Consider the following 19,998-nt stretch of genomic DNA (forward strand, 5'->3'; position numbering starts at 1 on the left):
ATGGCTAAGTGTGGCTCCCTGCTGTGTATATATGGCTACGTGCGGCCTCCCGCTGTGTATAGAGGGCTACATGCGGCCTCCTGCTGTGTATAGATGGCTACGTGCGGCCTCCCGCTGTGTATAGATGGCTACGTGCGGCCTCCCGCTGTGTGTAGATGGCTACGTGCGGCCTCCCGCTGTGTATAGATGGCTACGCGTGGCCTCCCGCTGTGTATAGATGGCTACGCGCAGCCTCCCGCTGTGTATAGATGGCTACGTGTGGCCTCCCGCTGTGTATAGATGGCTACATGCAGCCTCCCGTTGCGTATAGATGGCTACATGCGGCCTCCTGCTGTGTATAGGAGGATTATGTGGCAGCTCATATTGTATGTAGGGACTCATACTGTATATAGGGGGATGTCAGCATACTTAATTGTGCTCAATATTAAGTCATACAATTAATGTAAAAAAATTATTATAATTAATATATTAATATTGTGGCAAATTAATTTCACGTGAACTATCACATGATCTATCATAGGGGATCATGTGACATGTCACGTGATACATCAGGTGTGTGTGTGTGTGTGTGGGGGGGGGCCCACGCCTTCTAAATTGCACGGAGCCCTTGCTACTCTTAATCCACCCCTGTGCCTGTAGTTAAAAAAGAATTAAAATTAAAAAAAATATATACTTGCTTTCTGATGGCCCCCGCTCTGCTCCCGGCGGCGCTGTTGGCTCTACGGCTGCTCGCGGTGGTGTAATAGGACCTTTCATGACGTCATTTAGTCATGTGACAGGTAACGTGACAGCTGACGTCATGACTAAATGATGTAATGGAAGGTCCTTTTTAGAGCACCGCGAGCCGCCGAAGACACCGGACGCACCATAAAGGAGACCGGGGGCCATCGGAATGTGAGGGTAATGTTTGTTTTTATTTTTCAACATTTTTGTTCTTTTTTTTACTATTGATGCATCGTAACTTGGTCACACAACATAAATCCATGCCGTTTGCATGGATTTATATAGTGTGACCAAGTTGTCAAGCACTTTCCAAGTGATGCTAAAATCGCATGTTAAAAACGCTTCTACCTGGCAGGAAAAAACGCATGTAAAATCGGCATGCATTTTTTCTGCCAGGGAGATGCAGAAACGCTCAGGAAAAATCATTCATCAAGCATTTCTGCATTGTGGGCACTTAGCCTTAGTGTAAATTGTGGATTTTTGGTTGCTAGGATACAAGCATGGTTGCTTGGTAACTGTTGACATATATCTACCTTGTGAATACTGTGGTACATATGAATTTTTTTTCTCCTGGATACAATATAATATGATACACTCACCAACAGTGAAATTGCAATAACAAGAAGGAAACATTGTGGAATTATGGAAATCACCGTATTGATAGACATGACAATGATATGCAAAATTTTCAAATATCTCTACTTATTCAGTATCTAATATGAGTGCCACATGCCGAAATCCCCACACTTACACGCCTTGGCATGCTATCCGTGAGATTATTAGTGGTTGCCTGAGGAATGTTCTGCTACTCTAAATGCACTTGGGCACACAAATAATCAAGATTCATAGCTGGCAGCTCCTTCTGCATTTGCCAACTAATTATGTCCAGATGTGCTCTGCTCGATGGGAACAAAGTCTGGAGACACTGCAGGCCATAGTAGCATGTTTAGGCCATGTAGGATGCTCATAGGACGAACAACATGTGGCCTGACATTGTCGTGTTGAATAACAGCTCCTTGGACACATTAGAGAAATTGCTCTACCATGCCATTGGTGGACAATTGCAAAGGGAGCTGCCAGCAGTGGACCTCGATTCTTTGAGTGCTCAAGTGCATTAAGCGTGGCAGATTATTCCTCAGACAACCATTAATAATCTGATGGATAGCAGCCAAAGCATGTAAAAGTGCGAATATTTTGTGCATGGCACTCACTTTCTGAATAAATTGAGATGTTTTGAAAATTTTGTTCCCATTAGTATGTCCATTGATCCTGTGCTTTCCATAGTTACACAAATTTTCCTTCTTGGTGTTGCAATTTAATTGTTGAGGAGTGAATTTATCATCTTGGATAATAATAGTAACATTGACATTGCATTAACATAAAACTTTTGATTGTTTTGTACAGTTTGACATTACTTACCTTGCGGACAAAATGGCATGATGGTCATTACCCATGCAGATGTCTTGAGTGATATAAGGATTTGTAGCACAGGAAGTACCAAGGCGGGTATAGTTAGGCTTACAGACAGTGAGGAAGAAAGGAGCATGGTAACCTGTTGCAAGCTGAATGACATCAGTGACCAATGCAGTGGCGCACAATCCAAAAACATGGACACCTATGTATAAGGACAAAGCTCTTTAAAGTATGACGAGAAACCAGTCATAATCAATACACTATAAACAGTCTATAAAAAATATACATATTTATAATATAGACTAAATATATTTATGTACAGTATGCAAGGTTAGTGTGACGCCCAGCTGTGCTTGGTATCACAGATCCTAGAAGGGTGTATTGATGGATTCTCCACAAGAGGCCCCCATAACCATTTACACATCTCAACCTTCCACCTCAGACCACCAGAGGGAGCCCGTTAGGGATAGATAAATAGGGAAGGTGGAGCCAGGCAGCAGTTAGTTGGAGTCAGAGTGAGTTGTGAGTCGAGTTATCAGTCTATTCTGGTTTAGCAGTGAGTCCAGTGCAGTCTGAGAAGAGTTACCTCAGAGGACAAAAGCCTGTTCCAGCTCCTGCAATTGCTATCCTGCAGTAGAGCTTATCCAGATCAAGACTCCGGGTAGCTCAGAGAGGTGAGCTTTAGGTGTGCCGGCGCCATAAGATCGGTGAAGCGCGGCAAGCTGCCGTTAGTGTGGGTAGCCTTGTGAGGGCCCGAGTAGGCCGAAGGCAAGTGGAGAGTTAGTACATAGGGGGCAGAGGAGCTTAACTGGCTCACCCCGAAGCAGTTACCGGACACCGGGTCCGAAGCTTACTGGGATCTCCACGACCCAGTAAGATAAACCGGAATCCCTGGAGAACTACAAGTTCCAGGATCGCTAAAGTGCTGATACGTAACAGAGCCAGGAGACACATAGGCCCACAGATAAGGAGCGTGCACTCCAAGAAAAGGCCCTACCACAAGGTCAGCCAGCGCAGGACAGAGACTACGCAGCGCTGGTGATCCTCACCAGAAGCCACAGGTGGCGTCACGAATTCTTTTATAAACTTAACAAATTGTCCACCCTTTTTAAGGAGAGACCCCAGGGTACGGGCCCGGGAGCCGACCACCACAACATCCCTAAGGCTAAAGGCCTGGGTACCGAGTTATCCCCATTCCCCTGGGCGAGTCATCTCCAATTGGCGTCACGAACAGGATCACGTGCCTGCTGCAACGACGCCGTGTTTTGCCCATTGCCACCGGGTACTGTGCGCCTTTATTCTGAACTGTGTACGTAAAGTTGTGGTGAAGGTAGCCGCCATTGTTGGGCCGCTGAGCGAGAAGAATGGCGTAACTGCGGGAAAATTAGGGGCATACCTGCAAAAAGAGCGCGAAGCCCCGGACACGCCCCACGCCTCAACGTCAAACCAGGGAGCGCCAGGTCCTGTAAGGAGCGTCGCGGAACGCTCTGACGTAGGACGCAAGCGACGCAAGGTCCTGAAGACGATCGTCACCTGCGGAGCTGCGGCCTACCGGAAGAAAAACTGGAAGGTAGGCCACGGTTAACTAGGGGGGAGCTAAGATGTCCGACGAGCAGCAGAACGCCGACCTGCCGGTCAACGTCCCTGAAGCTCAACCCGCGCCCGATGATGAGCAGGCCGAAGCTGTCGCTCCACCAGCAGCGCCTATAACACCTGTTATTCCTATGACTTTACCGTACATCCCTGGAGCAAAGTGGCTCCCACAGTACAACGGAAAACCAGATACCCTGTCTGGATTCAAACGGAAGATATGTGGCATCTTGGACATGTACTCTATGACCGGCAAACAAAGGTCCGCCATTGTATTAGGACAACTGACCGGTGCTGCGGAGCGGGAAGTGGAAACATGGTCGGCTGCAGACCAGGAGTCAGTGTCCGCAATGGTTCTCAATGGGGTTGAGGTCAGGGGAGCATGGGTGCCACACCATAAGTTTGTCCCCTTTTATGCCCATAGCAGCCAGAGATGCAGATGTGTTATGTGCAGCATGAGACGGGGCATTATCATGCATGAAAATGATCTTGCTGCGGAATGCACGGTTCTTCTTCTTGAACCATGGAAGGAAGTGCTGTTTGAGAAACTCAACATACATTATGGAGTTCATCTTTACCCCTTCAGGGATCCTAAAAGGGCCGACAATCTCTCTCGTCATGATTCTAGCCCAAAACATTACTCCACCTCCTCCTTGTTAGCACCGTAGCCGTGTTTGCATGGGATGTCCATCAACCAGCCATCCTCCACTCCATCCATCTGGACCATCGAGATCATTTCATGCATGATAATGCCCCGTCTCATGCTGCACATAACACATCTGCATCTCTGGCTGCTATGGGCATAAAAGGGGACAAACTTATGGTGTGGCACCCATGCTCCCCTGACCTCAACCCCATTGAGAACCTCTGGAGCATCATCAAAAGGAGTGTCTATGATGGCGGGAGGCAGTTCACATCTAAGCAACAGCTCTGGGAGGGTATTCTGTCCTCATGCAAAACAATTGAAGCAGAAACCATCCAAAACCTGACAAATTCAATGGACGAGAGAGTTCAGAAGCTTCTTTCGAACAAGCGGTCCTATGTGCAAATGTAACATCACCTAGAATAAAGTTTTGAGTTGAAAACTGTTTGATTTCAGTTTGTAATAACCTGCTAATGCTTATAATTTCAAAAATGACCATTTTTTTGTTCTTTACTAAAATGAAAAGGTTGAAAACTCTGCTGTGCATAATAATTTGGAACATGCATTTTGAGTGCAGTTTGAATTTTTTATTTTTTTAAAAATATACTGTTATCATAGGCAGTTTGTACAAAAACCTTTCAATTGTACTCTAATACTTATTTGACTGGAAAATTACAATGACTGCAATTCATATAGGTAATTTGGTAAAATCTGAGAAAATGTTATTTGCATAATAATTTGGAACACAGTGTAATATTGTTGGTAATTGTTTGGGAGAAGTTGTGTTCTTGCTCCAACAGATAGCCGACACTGCCAGGCCAAGACAGAGGAGGGCACTGCAGAGGGAAATCCGAGTCCTGATGTATCAACAGCAAGTAAGGTTAACAGATGGTGAAATCGGTAACATGCGGGTAACAGACCCCATACCCATTGTCATCCCCTCAATGAGTGAAATGTTCATCTGGTGCAGAACTGCTATAGGTCTTAGAGGACAGAGCTACCAGGCGGTAGTAGAACCCCTTTGCTCCGAGCACAGACCCACGCTCTTAACCGCCAGGGGAGTGGTAGATGTACGTAATGGGAGGGTGCCCGTCGGTCTTCTCAACTTAGGGGAAGATGAGGTCAGACTGCCACGTTATGCCACTGTTGCCAAATTACATGCTGTCAATAACAACTGCATTCACGAGGCGGAGTCCTTAACCTCACCAGAGGAAGAAGAGGATGAGGACCCTGCAACCCAGGTGGACGATTGGTGTCAACAGCTCCATGTTGGGACAGACACCACTCCTGCCCATCAAAAACAGAGTGTACACCGGGTGGTACAAGAATACTCGCAGGTGTTCAGTAAACATCCACTTGACTTCGGGAGGGTTAAGGGGGTTCAACATCATATCTCCACAGGCAACCATTCCCCAATCAAAGAACGTTATAGGCCTATACCCCCAGCCCACTACCAGAAGGCAAAAGAAATGCAGCATGACATGAGGAAGGCGGGAGTAATAAGGGATAGTTGTAGTCCCTGGGCAGCTCCCCTAGTGCTAGTGAGGAAAAAGGAAGGGAGCATGAGAATGTGTGTAGATTACCGTCAAGTAAATCGCATTACACATAAGGATGCATACCCTTTACCACGCATAGAGGAGTCCCTAGCTGCCTTAAAGTCTGCAAATTACTTTTCCACCCTTGACCTCACTAGTGGGTACTGGCAATTAGCTGTGGCTGAGGAGGATCGGGAGAAGACGGCCTTCACCACCCCGATGGGACTCTGCGAGTTCAACAGTATCCCGTTTGGACTCTGCAATGCCCCCGGAACGTTCCAAAGATTGATGGAGTGCTGCCTGGGACACCGCAACTTCGAGACTCTGTTACTTTACCTGGATGACGTACTAGTGTACTCCAGAATGCACGAGGATCACTTGAAACACCTGGCAGAGGTATTTGAGTCACTGTCCCGGTACGGTATGAAGTTGAAACCCTCAAAGTGCCACCTGCTCAAGAAAAAGGTACAGTCCCTGGGGCACATTGTCAGTCCGGAAGGGGTAGCACCAGACCCGGGAAAAGTCACAGCCATCCAGAAGTGGCCGGAGCCGAATGCAGTCTGCAGATCCTGCAGGGCACGTATCAGGTTAGCTAAAGCTGACAATGAATTAAGGCTTGCAAGAGATGTCAAAAGCAATAAAAAAGGATTTTGGGGGTATGTCAAAAGTAAAAGAAAAGTCAAAGATGCTATAGGATTTTTACAGGATGAAAATGGAGAAATGGTAAGAGAGGATGTTGAGAAGGCCGAACTTTTTAATTCCTATTTTGCATCTGTTTTCTCTCAGAAAGAAAATGTAACATCAACTGATTTTCACTGTCCTTTTAAAGGAATAGAAGAATCCAAGTTATCTGTAAACAGAAAGATTGTGAGGGAATATTTAGCTAACATAAATGAGTTCAAGTCTCCAGGTCCAGATGAATTACACCCCAGAGTACTGAAGGAGATCGTAGAAGAAATTTTAGAACCACTCTCCATAATCTTTGAAAATTCTTGGAGAACAGGAGAAGTCCCAGAAGACTGGAGAAGAGCAAATGTTGTTCCTATCTTCAAAAAGGGGAAGAAGGTGGACCCAGGGAACTATAGGCCGGTGAGTCTGACTTCTATACCAGGAAAGATCTTTGAACAAATTATTAAACATCATGTATGTAAGTACCTGGATAAGAATGAAGTGATTAACCAGAGTCAGCATGGGTTTGTAACTAACAAGTCATGTCAGACTAACTTAATTTCCTTCTATGACAGAATCACTGACTGGGTGGATCAGGGAAATGCTGTAGATATAGTATATCTTGACTTCAGCAAAGCATTTGACAAAGTATCTCACACCATCCTTATTGAAAAAATGACCAAGTATGCAATGGACCAGGCAACTGTTAGGTGGATTCATAACTGGCTTAGTGATCGGACTCAAAGGGTGGTTGTAAATGGCTTCACATCCAGCTGGATGAATGTATCAAGTGGGATACCACAGGGCTCTGTCCTGGGACCTGTATTGTTCAACATCTTCATCAATGATTTAGATGAAGAAATTGAGGGTAAACTGATTAAATTTGCTGATGACACAAAGCTAGGAGGGATAGCTAATACTAGAGAAGAGAGAGAGAGGATTCAAAAAGACCTAAATAAACTGGAGCAGTGGGCAGCAACCAACAGAATGGTTTTTAACAGGGAAAAATGCAAAGTACTACATCTGGGCAATAAAAATGAAAAAAGCATATACAGAATGGGAGGAATAGAGCTAAGCAACAGTACATGTGAAAAAGACTTAGGTATACTAATAGATCATAGACTGAACATGAGTCAACAGTGTGATGCAGCAGCAAAAAAGGCAAATACAATTCTGGGATGTATTAACAGAAGCATACAGTCTAGATCACGTGAAGTCATTATCGGTCTTTACTCCTCTTTGGTCAGACCTCATCTGGAATACTGTGTACAGTTTTGGGCACCACATTTTAAAAAAGACATAGACAAACTGGAACAAGTTCAGAGAAGAGCGACCAGAATGGTGACTGGTCTGCAAACCATGTCCTATGAGGAACGGTTGCAGGATTTGGGAATGTTTAGCTTGCAAAAAAGAAGACTGAGAGGAGACTTAATAGCTGTCTACAAATATGTCAAGGGCTGTCACATTGTAGAAGGATCATCTTTATTCTCATTTGCACAGGGAAAGACTAGAAGCAACGGGATGAAACTAAATGGGAGGAGACACAGATTAGATATTAGAAAAAACTTTTTGACAGTTAGGGTGATTAATGAGTGGAACAGGCTGCCACGAGAGGTGGTGAGTTCCCCTTCAATGGACGTCTTCAAACAGAGGCTGGACAGACATCTGTCTGAGATGATTTAGTGAATCCTGCTTTAAGCAGGGGGTTGGACCAGATGACCCAGGAGGTCCCTTCCAACTCTACCATTCTATGATTCTATGATTCTATGATTCTATGAACCTCAAGGAGGTGCGTCAGTTCTTGGGACTAGTAGGATACTACCGGAGGTTTGTAAAGGACTATACTAAGAAAGCAGCTCCTCTGCAAGACCTCCAGGTAGGGCAGTCCCCCAAAGGCAGAAATCCCCCATTCCACTGGGGTAAGGAGCAAGCAGAGTCATTTCAGGAGATGAAGGAGATCCTGACAGGTGATGAGATCCTAGCCTACCCTGACTACAGCCAACCGTTCCTGCTATACGCCGATGCCAGCAACGAAGGTCTGGGAGCTGTCTTGAGTCAGAAGCGGAATGGCCAAGAGAAAGTGATCGCATACGCAAGCAGGAAGCTCCGCCCGACTGAGAGGAACCCAGAGAACTATAGCAGTTTTAAGTTGGAGTTCCTGGCCTTGGTCTGGGCCATCACTGAAAGGTTCAAGCACTACCTGGCCTCCAGCAAGTTTCCTGCCTTCACTGATAACAACCCCTTGACCCACCTTGAAACAGCTAAGTTGGGGGCACTGGAACAACGATGGATGGCTCGGCTGTCAAACTACCAATTTACAATTAAATACCGGGCGGGCCGCAAGAACGCCAACGCCGATGCCCTGTCTAGGATGCCTCACCAGTCAGAAACAGAAGAAGAAGTGGATGACCTGGAAGAGATTGAACTACCTGCCTTTCACCGGAGTGGGATGATCCATGAGCAACGAGCCTCCAGGAAACAGCGTGGAAAGACTTTAAACCCCCTGCCTCACCACAGCTGGAAGGAGACCCAGGACAGCGACCCGGTTGTCAGCCGCATCAAGGAGCTGATAACCCAAGAAGGTGCCTCCCTGGAGAAGGATGCGTCTCTCCAAGCAAAGCAGCTGTGGAACGAGAGAAGCCGGCTGTTTATCTACCGTGAGAAGCTGTGCCGGAGGTACGTCAATCCGAAAACCCATGAGATGGTATGGCAGATAGTGGTCCCGAAGACAGACATCCAGATGGTATTAGAAGCTTACCATGATCAGGCGGGGCACTTTGGCTGGAAAAAGCTAGAGACTCTACTGAAGTGTCGATTCTACTGGGTAGAAATGCGCAGCTCCATTGAGAGCTGGTGCCGGGACTGTGGACCCTGTGTCTAAGAAGAAAAGACTTCAACAGCCAGAAAGCACCCCTGCAACCCATCAAGACGACTCAGCCCCTGGAGATCGTGGCCCTGGACCATGTCAAGCTGTCACCCAGCAAGTCAGGGTACTCCTATGCTCTGACCATGGTGGATCACTACTCACGTTTCCTGGTGGTCGCCCCCGTCAAAGACCTGACGGCAGAGACAGCAGCAAAGACATTCCAAGCGTACTTCTGCAGACCCCACGGTTACCCCAAGCAGGTGCTGACGGACCAAGGCCCGGCCTTTGAGGCTGAGTTGTTCAAGGAGTTCTGCCATTTGTATGGTTGTAAGAAGATAAGAACTACACCTTACCACCCACAAACAAACGGTCTCTGCGAGAAGATGAACAACATCATCATCGACCTGCTAAAGACCATACCACTTGAGGAGAGGAACCAGTGGCCAGACCTACTACCAGACCTAGTGGATTTGTATAATCATATACCAGTGAGTTCCACCAATTGCACTCCGGCATATCTCATGCGGGCAAGGCCAGGAAAGCTGCCTATGGATCTGGAGCTTGGTGTTGTTGAGCCTGAAGCTGATATGACCACTGAAGACTGGGACAAGACCAGACAAGAGCAGTACAGAAGAGTACAAGCCTGTGTCGAGGACAGTCTTACTCGGGTGAGAGAAAAGCAGGAAAGTCAATACAACAAAAACGCACCCGCAGAACCTTTCAAACCTGGTGAAACAGTCCTGAAAAGGAAAAGACGTAACCACAAACTTGATGACCAGTGGGAAAAAGACCCCTACACTGTGCTGCCGTCAAGGTTTGACAATAAAAAGACATGCATAATCAGTCGAGATGGAGGAAAAACATATACAACAGTGTCCAGGGACCACCTAAAATTGTGTCCAGATTTACTGAAACCCCAGAAAGAAGTGCCTCTCACAATCCCGGAAGAACCTGAAGAAACAGTGATCCACACTGACCTAGGAGACTTCTCAGCAGATTGGCCTCAGATAGGAGGAGCAGTAATAATCCCAGTACTCCAATTCTATGAACAGCCAGAAAACCCTCCACAGCAAGTTGAACCTGTAAGTGCTGCAGAAGAGCCAGCTCAAGAAGTATCCCCGGATGAAGGATCCCCGGTAGGAGCAGAGCAAGAGGGCCCAGCCAATGGTAGACTTGCCAGCCCAAGAGAGAGGTTAAGGTAGTTTTACAACATGGTCACACGTAGAGCTGGTAGAGTAACTGAGAATGCAGACACTGATACCCCACAGACCACCGCACTACGCAGATCAACACGTAGCACGAGAGGTAAACCCACTGCTAGGTACACGCAGTAGATGGTCAAAATTTCTGAGAATGTAGATAGTTACCCCTGGGGTATTGTGTAATAAATTGAAATGTATTGAATTAATTGTGTATTTTCATGCATGTTTATCAATTTGTGCTTTACCTCATTAATTACTTTCTTATTCACCTAAGAACTACGTGGCTGAGGACTGTGTGCAGCCCAAAAACTGCTTTTGTATATAATTGCGCTCCCTGGAGTGCCCTTTTAGGTGACCTCAGAAGAAAAACCTGTCTGGAGTGGCTCTTTTGGAGGTCCAACACGGGATCTTCATGCCCTGCAGCCACCCCAGGGCCTACGTAGAGGGTTTAGGACAGGTCCCTCAAATCCACAAAGTACTCTACCCGGTGAGATGGACATCCTGTATGGGAACCTCACCATAGGAGACTTGAATTCTGAGGACACTCTGCTTTGTTATTGTTATGCAACGTTTAAGATTGGTGCCTCCCATAAAGGGAAGATTGTTAATGCATTGTTCATGTTATTATTGTTATTGTTTTATAAAGATGTACTTCAGCCCGGGAGTGCTGAGTTTAACTAGGGGGGAATGTGACGCCCAGCTGTGCTTGGTATCACAGATCCTAGAAAGGTGTATTGATGGATTCCTCCACAAGAGGCCCCCATAACCATTCACACATCTCCACCTTCCACCTCAGACCACCAGAGGGAGCCCATTAGGGATAGATAAATAGGGAAGGTGGAGCCAGGCAGCAGTTAGTTGGAGTCAGAGTGAGTTGTGAGTCGAGTTGTCAGTCTATTCTGGTTTAGCAGTGAGTCCAGTGCAGTCTGAGAAGAGTTACCTCAGAGGACAAAAGCCTGTTCCAGCTCCTGCAATTGCTATCCTGCAGTAGAGCTTATCCAGATCAAGACTCCGGGTAGCTCAGAGAGGTGAGCTTTAGGTGTGCCGGCGCCATAAGATCGGTGAAGCGCGGCAAGCTGCCGTTAGTGTGAGTAGCCTAGTGAGGGCCCGAGTAGGCCGAAGGCAAGTGGAGAGTTAGTACATAGGGGGCAGAGGAGCTTAACTGGCTCACCCCGAAGCAGTTACCGGACACCGGGTCCGAAGCTTATCGGGATCTCAACAACCCAGTAAGATAAACCGGAATCCCTGGAGAACTACAAGTCCCAGGATCGCTAAAGTGCTGATACGTAACAGAGCCAGGAGAGACATAGGCCCACAGATAAGGAGCGTGCACTCCAAGAAAAGGCCCTACCACAAGGTCAGCCAGCGCAGGACAGAGACAAAGTTAGGCCTAGCTCCAGGCAGGTCAGAAACTTACTACGCAGAGGCAAGAGACAGGAGGCCAGAAACCCGCTCATTGGGGAGGATCCTGATATGCACCCTTCACCCTACAGTGCTCCGGGACATGCCTGAATTTCCATCAGTAAAAGGTACTGAAGTGACTATCGTGTCTGTCCCTGTTCTTGCTCAGATCCAGCTGGGTCTTGTCTGTCCTGCATTCCCCGTCATACACTGCCCTGAGGCCTAGCTCCACCTGTGGGGAGCTATACCATCGAGCTGCCTTATCATCGGCCTCAGTGGACTGCTCAGCGCTGGTGATCCTCACCAGAAGCCACAGGTGGCGTCACGAACTCTTTAATAAACTTAACAAATTGTCCACCCTTTTTAAGGAGAGACCCCAGGGTACGGGCCCGGGAGCCGACCACCGCGACATCCCTAAGGCTAAAAGCCCGGGTACCGAGTTATCCCCATTCCCCTGGGTGAGTCATTAGCATGCTTTCCAAAGTAGAAGTGTTGCTAATTTATTTTTATCATGTAGCAAAATGCAGAATGAGTAAGCAAAAGAGAAATTTTCAAAACAGCATCAAAGCATCATTCATTTCCTCTAGGTACACTGACACACAGCTTTTGAAGGAACTCAGCAGGGAGATTGCTCCAAACATCTTAAAGAACCACAAATTTGTGGCTGCCCTGAGGAAGGAGTCAGATGGAAACGCGTTGACATTAAACCACTTTTTCATGATATTCCTTGTATCGTGTTTAAATCAGCAGCACATATCATAAATCCACTCTACCCTGGTATCTCTCTGAAAACGCTTGTAGATATTGCCGCAGCTACCATTTTTCGCATCATCAGTGGTTGTGTCTTACACAGCCTTGTCAGGTGAGTTTATACCTGTTTTATCCTCACCAATTTACTTGGATAAGATCCTATTGTGCTTTGCATATTTTTTTACTTAGTTTTGAGCTGATGGCACTACTGGGCATCTTCCAATTTCAAAGGGAAGTAAGCAAAATGTGTCTTTATCTGCTGCACTAACTTTCCTTGGCCGACCACTGAAACTACAGTCCTCGATGTTGCTCATTTATTGGTGTAATCAATGCTGAGAAATACAGGCAGATACTTCTCCATCAGGGAGGTGTCTTACTGGCTCCAAATTTATTCTGCAGCAGGACAACAATCCAAACATACACCCAATATAATTAAACATTATTTTCAGTGTAAAGAAGAACAAGGAATTCTGGAAGTAAGGATATGGCCCTCACAGAGCCCTGATCACAACATTATCAAGTGTGTCTCTGTGGGATTATGTGAAGAGAAAGAAGTGTAACGTTTATATGCTAATTTGCACTATAACCAAGTGGGCTTTAATAGAGATATCACACATATCGCACAGATAGAGCCAGTTCTAAACTTCTCTGGGGGTGTTTTTTTCTTTTCTGCATGATGCTGCCTGAATTATGATTGGTCAATGTCATGCAGGGAAAAAAGTTAGTCTATAAAATCTCTGTTAATGCCACTTAGGTTATAGTGGAAATTAGCATATAAATTTAGCAATCTAATATTTCTGCATGAGGTGGTAGGTGAGATGAGAAATTAAAAAAAAAAACAGCAAAGTTTTATTCAGCTGCGCAGCCACTAATGTGGCCAATTTATCATGCCAAAAGTGGAAAGAGGTCCTCTGTAAGTCTCTCATACATATTAGAGTAATGTCAGCTGAAACTGCTGATTTTGATGGGTCGACCGATGGTCTGATGCTTATTAGGGCCTCACAACTGTAACCTGATGATGTCAGGATACAGAAGATTCTGGTACGTCCGATTTTGGACTGACGATACTTTTCTTCTCTAAGATAAACCACCGCAAGAGGTGTCTGGAAGTGGCTCTCTCATAGAGAACTCAGGAGTGCTCAGTCAGGAGTCGAGAGAGATAACTATAGGCTGAACAGCTATCCAAAATGTATTGAGGGCTTTAGAGTTAGAAAAATGTACCTAACTGTACCATTTAAAGGGGTCCTCGGGGCCGGTGCTGACTTCTCTTCACCCTGAAACTCCTCTTGTAAACAGCAACCTTCCTCCTGTGTGCTGTGTTGCAGTATTTGTTCTGCTCTTACTTGTAGGCTGGAAGCCTTTGCTACATCTCTATCCTCGGGACCAGGATTATTAACACACACACCAGGAGTCCTTGGGTATGGTTCAACAGGTTCGGTTTTACTATACAGTTCAGATACATTCGGCTGCGGAATATAGTATGGGGCACAGCGTTCCCACAAAACAGTACACTTCAAGATCTGGCCTCCGGTCTGCCCGAACTGTTCCCATCTCAACGGTTACTGTTGGCACTAAAGACTCCCCGTCCGGCAATCCAGCTTTCTTAAGGCCCACCACCATTCTCTCTTGCTCTTTCCCGACCGGCCTCTTCCTCTTAGTGGAGAATGAGACATGGACTCCAATGCCTACTCCAGGCAATAGGTGCCAGACCGTCCAGGCATCTGCGCTAGACTCCCAGTGCGCCCTCCTGCTATTTGGAAGCTTGGTACTGTTAGGGCCCACCGCAGCTTGTACGTGAACTTAAACCTTGCACTAACACTGTCTGAGACTCTCCTATTCAGGAAGTGCTTCCCATTTTTGTTTGCTATAACCCCTTCCAGTATGTGGGCTATTCTCAAACATTTAACTGTATCTTACTCAGTATGTACTCACTATATCCCTACAAAATTCCATTGGTTCCCTTATTGGGCAGCCCTCCCCACTCCCTGTGAATGGCTTTGAGGTTAAACCTCCAGGAAACTGAACACAAACTGGCGTTACGGTTAAAATAAACTTTTATATATAAATAACATACGCAAACAAAAAAAAACACTTTTTATCAAATTCAACCCACTTGCCACGGCGTCTTCTTGAGCACTGCTCACACTCTTACACATTCACACCTTAATTTTTTGAATCCAATGCTTCATTTTGGAACCAATTAAAGAGAAAATGTTTTTTTTTACCTGCATTCATAGTGGAAATGAGCAGGTAAATACCACATTGGTAGTGTGGCTGCAGGGAAAAAAATATGATATATTCTCCTTGCATCTCCAGTCACTGGGGCGGTGCCGAGGCAGTGAACAGTGAGCCTACTGTAATCACACAACTAGCTCATTGACTGACATTCTGCTCTATAACTTCATTTTCTCCCTGCAGGCACACTTCCAATTATACAGCCACATACTGTATATTAAATATGGTATTTACCTGCAGACTCCCATTGTAGCTCCAGGTAAAAAACGTTTTTTTGCTGGCAGGTTCCCATTAACTTCTACTTACCTACAAAGCGCACTGTCCTACGTAGGAAGGAGTTGAAGTTGCAACCACCTGCATTAATGCTTCCTTCAGAGCTTCCATTGCCTTTCAATTTGGACTGTATACAATATAGGACTCCCTCTCCAACCATTATCTGATACAAATAAAAGCATTGAGTGTTACCATTTTTATAATTTATTCAATTTTATATTTTGTATTCAATTATCATATATAATTTACTTACAGAGGCTGCAGGGGCTGCAAATGCAAGACTTAGCAACATGAGAAGAGGAATCAGCTCTTCATTAGTTTCAATATAGGGCATGGAAAGTGACCGGTCATGACACTGAAATCCACCCTGAGCTGGCCGGAATATGTCTGTCAGCTCCAGAAAATACAAAGAAACTATGGAGGAGGCCACAATTGGAAGCTAAAGAAAAATGTGAAATTGGGATAATTAGGTACAATGGGAATGGCATTCTGCATTACAAACCAAACAAAAAGTTGGCTCAGCTATACAACACAAGTTACAACTTTTTCAGCTTTAGGGCTCAGGTAAACGAGCATATAAATTGGACTTGTGCTTTCCAAGTTTTCATCTGATAGCACACGGACGGCACTCTGACCCATGTTATTCAATAGGGCTGTTCATATGAACGATCTCTGTGTCGGTGCACCTACACGTGAGAAAAAAATAATAGCATGCACTACTTTCGTCCGATTCTCTGATGAGACTCACTCTAAGGGCTCTTTCACACGTCAGTGTCTCCAGTATGAGTGGTGACAGTTTCCACACGTACCGGAGACACTGACACACATAGACCCATTCAAATGAATGGGTCTGTGCACATCTCAGTGTGTTTTCACTGACCGTGTTTCCGTGTGCTCCACACGGAGACAAGTCCTTTTTTTTGCAGATACGCGGTCTGCAAAATATACCACATGGATGACATCCGTGTGTCATCCATGTGACACGTACTGGCGCCTGGGAATCAGCGCTAAAGTTAACTCTGTTACCAAGCGCCGGGTGCTGAACCCTGCCCTCATCATGGTTCCCTGCCGGCGCTGCGATCAGCACCAGCAGGGACAATGATGAGCATAGTAGTAGTCTGCTCCCACAGTGTCCACCTGTGTAAAAATAAGAATAAAATTATAAAATCCATGATCTCACCTCTCCTAGGTGTCCCCCTCTTTAATCCATACGACCGTGCTGCCGATGAGCCGGGGAGAATGAGCGGCTCATTCTCCCCAGCTCCTCGGCAGCAACGGTCACATGGATTACAAAGGGGGAACACCTAGGAGAGGTGAGTACATGGATATTATTATTTTAGTCTTATTTTTACACAGGTGGACACTGCGGGAGCAGACTACTACTATCCTCATCATTGTCCCTGCTGGTGCTCATGGCGGCGCCGGCAGGAACCACGATGGGGGCAGTGTTCAGCACAGGCGCTTGGGAACAGCGCTACTTGTAGAGCTGATTCCCAGGCACCGTCTGTGTGATCCTGATGCGGCACACGGGCGGCATGCGGTTGCCACACGTGTGACACACTCGGACACACGGGACACGGATATCTTCGGTACTGTTTTTTCCGGTACTGGAGATATGCGGACATGTGAAACCGGCCTAAGGGTGTGTAAAAAAGAAAATTGGATCCCATACAGAACATCTGAGTGGCATCCAATTTTTATGGATCCATTGCCATTATTAATCTAGAAAACTGTATTTGATCATGTACATTTTTTAAAGAGGATGTATGAAAACGGATCTCACACAGACGTAAAAAACGGATACACAGATGGTTCGTGAATGAAAATCAGATGAAAATCAGATGACCTTATAGAGATATCTTGTGGATAATTCTGTTTCCAAACATTTATTCATGTATTTTTTGGATTGTGGAGGTTTAGTAAAACATGGCTTGAACTTGTTGGTTTTGAGCTATAATATCACAGTTTTCCCTCAGAATATATGCTCAGAATGTGCTATACCAGCTTTTGTGCTCTCCCAAAGGTTTAACTATTAGGCTATTTGCCCACGATGCAGAAATGCTCCGGATTTTTTTCTGAGCATTTCTGCATCTCCCTGGCATAAAAAAACGCATGCGAATTGTACATGCGTTTTTCCTGCCAGGGACATGCGGATGTGAAGCGTTTTTGCATGCATTTCTGCATGCGGGTTTTCAAGCGCTTTCCAAGCGATTTTAGCATCACTTGGAAAGTGCTTGACAACTTGGTCACACTATATAAATCCATACCGTGTGACCATAAAGAATGGTTAAAAATAAAAAAATAAATCTATACTTACCTTCTGATGGCCCCCGGAGTCTTGCTTCGCTCAGTCCTGGCTTGCCGGCAGCTCGCGGTACACTGAAGGACCTGCCGTCACATGACTATGACGTCAGCGCAGGTCCTTCAGTCCACCGCGAGTTGCCGGCATGAGAGGATGAGCGCAGCGGGGGCCGTCAGAAAGTAAATATACTATCTATTTTTTATTTTATTCTTTCAGCAGCAGAAGGGAAGGAAGGGAGACACAGATCCATTACTAGTGGGTAGGCGAAGCCCCACAGGATAGTTCACCTCAGATTTATAAAAAGTGACGACCGGCCCTTCCAGCTTAGGCTCCTCCTACTCACATGTTCCTCAGTCTGAAATTTGAGGTCGCAGAGGATAGTCGCTGCCTTCGCAGCTCCTCAGAAGATTTTCTTATTTTTATTCCGGAGACCTGGACCCCCCGTGGTCTAGAGGTCTCAGGGGGTCTCAGCGCTGCTGGGACCCCTGACCCTCCCCTGGCAGATCTGCGTACCCCCTAAGGAGGTCCCCGCAGAACCCTGCTGGCCCCGGGGGATACAGGGCGCTCCCTGGCGGAGACGCACACCGCTCGTGTGGGGTCCCTGCGCGCTCCGCCGTGGGGGGGAGCAAGGGCCACGGCGCCACACATCCCTGGGGGTCCCTGTGGCGCTCAGCTGGGTAAGTGCTCTTATTGAGTGGTTTCAGCGGCTGCTCGACGCTGCCGATGCACGAGGAACTTAACAAGGCGGTGGAGAAAGAACGCCTGTGTCTGGATAAACGTTTCCAAGGGTTGCGGTTTTTTGATGCCCTGTATCCCTGTTCCACGGAAACGATCACTAATTGGGTCCCCTCTCCTGAAGTGGATGTGCCATTGTCTCAGCTGAGCAAATCCTCTTTGCTTCCTGTTAAAGGGAAGGCGAGTCTTCTGGACCCACTGGACAGAAGGACGGAGTTAGCGGCAAAGTCCATCTACAAGGCCGCGGGTCACGGATTCCGAGCGGCCTTGGGGGCCATGTGGGCTGGTGAGGCTTCGCTGCGGTGGTTGGATCAGCTGCGGATGGCATGGCAAGATGGAACTCCGCTGTCTGAAGTGGAAAGGCTCTTCCAGCTCTTGGAGGAGGCGGCCCGATATGGCAGGGACGCAGTGCTGGATACTACTTCGGTGATGTCCAGGGCTCAATCCTCGGCCATCACAGTCAGGAGAGCACTGTGGCTTAAATAGTGGACCGGAGACGCAGTATCCAAACAAGGTTTGCTGAGTCTGGCGTACAAGGGCGGTCAGCTGATTGCTAAGGCCAAGGCCAAAGATACGGCTTTGCTGCAGCGAAAGGCAGCGGTTTCTACGTCCGGCAAGTCAAGTGCCGGTAGTGGTCGTCGGTCCTTTCGGCCAAGGGGTCGGTTCGGTCAGCCTTCTTGGAGATCGGATCGTCCCTCGTCTTCCGGAAAAAAGACCTCCCAGAAATCCCGTACTCCCTGGAGACAACATTTCCGTCAGGACAAGCGGGAGGTTGACAAAAAGCCCGCTAAGGCGGCCTGGGTGACGCGGGTTATGTCGGAAGGTTATTTCATAGAGTTTCATTCTCGACCCCCGGACAGGTTTCGTCAGTCGCGCATCCCGTCCGAGCCCAGGCTAGCTGCCGCACTGCTGCGGAAGGTCGACTCTCTTCTGCAGCAGGGTGTGGTGATTCCGGTTCCGCCGGAGGACCAGGGAAGGGGGTTTTACTCCAACCTTTTTGTGGTTCCCAAAAAGGAGGACAAGTTACGCCCCATTCTGGACCTCAAAGAATTGAATTTGCATGTCCGGACCCGGAAATTCCGTATGGAGTCTCTTCGCTCCGTCGTGGCGGATCTGTCGCAGCACGATTTTTTGGTGTCGATCGACATCCGTGATGCCTATTTGCTTGTCCCTATTGGCAGGGCTCACCAGCGCTTCCTGCGGTTCGCCATAGGTCAGGCCCATTACCAGTTTGTGGCCCTACCGTTCGGGTTGGCCTCGGCGCCCAGGGTTTTTACAAAGATTCTGGCGCCGCTCATGGCGCTCCTTCGAAAGCAAGGAGTTACGATTCTCCCCTACCTGGACGACCTGTTAATTGTGTCACCCACAGCTGAGGAGGCGGTGACAGCTCGCGATCTCTCCCTTCAGCACCTGGAGGACTTCGGGTGGCTGGTCAATTGGAAGAAGTCGTCATTGGAGCCATCGCAGTCAATCCTGTTCTTGGGGATGCATTTCGACACTGTATGGGCAGTGGTGTCCCTGCCTCCGGACAAACAAGCGAACCTTCATCACCATGTCCAGGCTATGAGGTCGGCGATGACGATGTCTCTTCGGAGGTGTATGCGCCTTCTGGGTCTGATGGTGGCGGCAATGGAAGCGGTACCGTTTGCACAATTTCATTC

The 19,998-nt window shown here is 47.1% G+C and overlaps 1 protein-coding gene across 1 annotated transcript in view; it reads right to left on the reverse strand.

Annotated features, from left to right (window-relative positions):
* The window catches only part of PLPPR3 (phospholipid phosphatase related 3), a 183,032-nt gene that overhangs the window by 78,250 nt on the left and 84,784 nt on the right, over positions 1–19,998 (reverse strand). The window contains exons 3-5 of the mRNA XM_073655184.1: positions 15,554–15,739; positions 15,334–15,463; positions 2,143–2,338 (exon numbers count right to left, since the gene is read on the reverse strand). Of these exons, the coding sequence (XP_073511285.1) occupies positions 2,143–2,338; positions 15,334–15,463; positions 15,554–15,739 (512 nt within the window). The remainder of the gene's footprint in view (positions 1–2,142; positions 2,339–15,333; positions 15,464–15,553; positions 15,740–19,998) is intronic.

The sequence above is a fragment of the Phyllobates terribilis genome, unplaced genomic scaffold (assembly GCF_046119375.1).
Source record: "Phyllobates terribilis strain yellow unplaced genomic scaffold, ASM4611937v1 Scaffold_1__5_contigs__length_1240528914, whole genome shotgun sequence".
NCBI classification, from domain to species: domain Eukaryota; kingdom Metazoa; phylum Chordata; class Amphibia; order Anura; family Dendrobatidae; genus Phyllobates; species Phyllobates terribilis.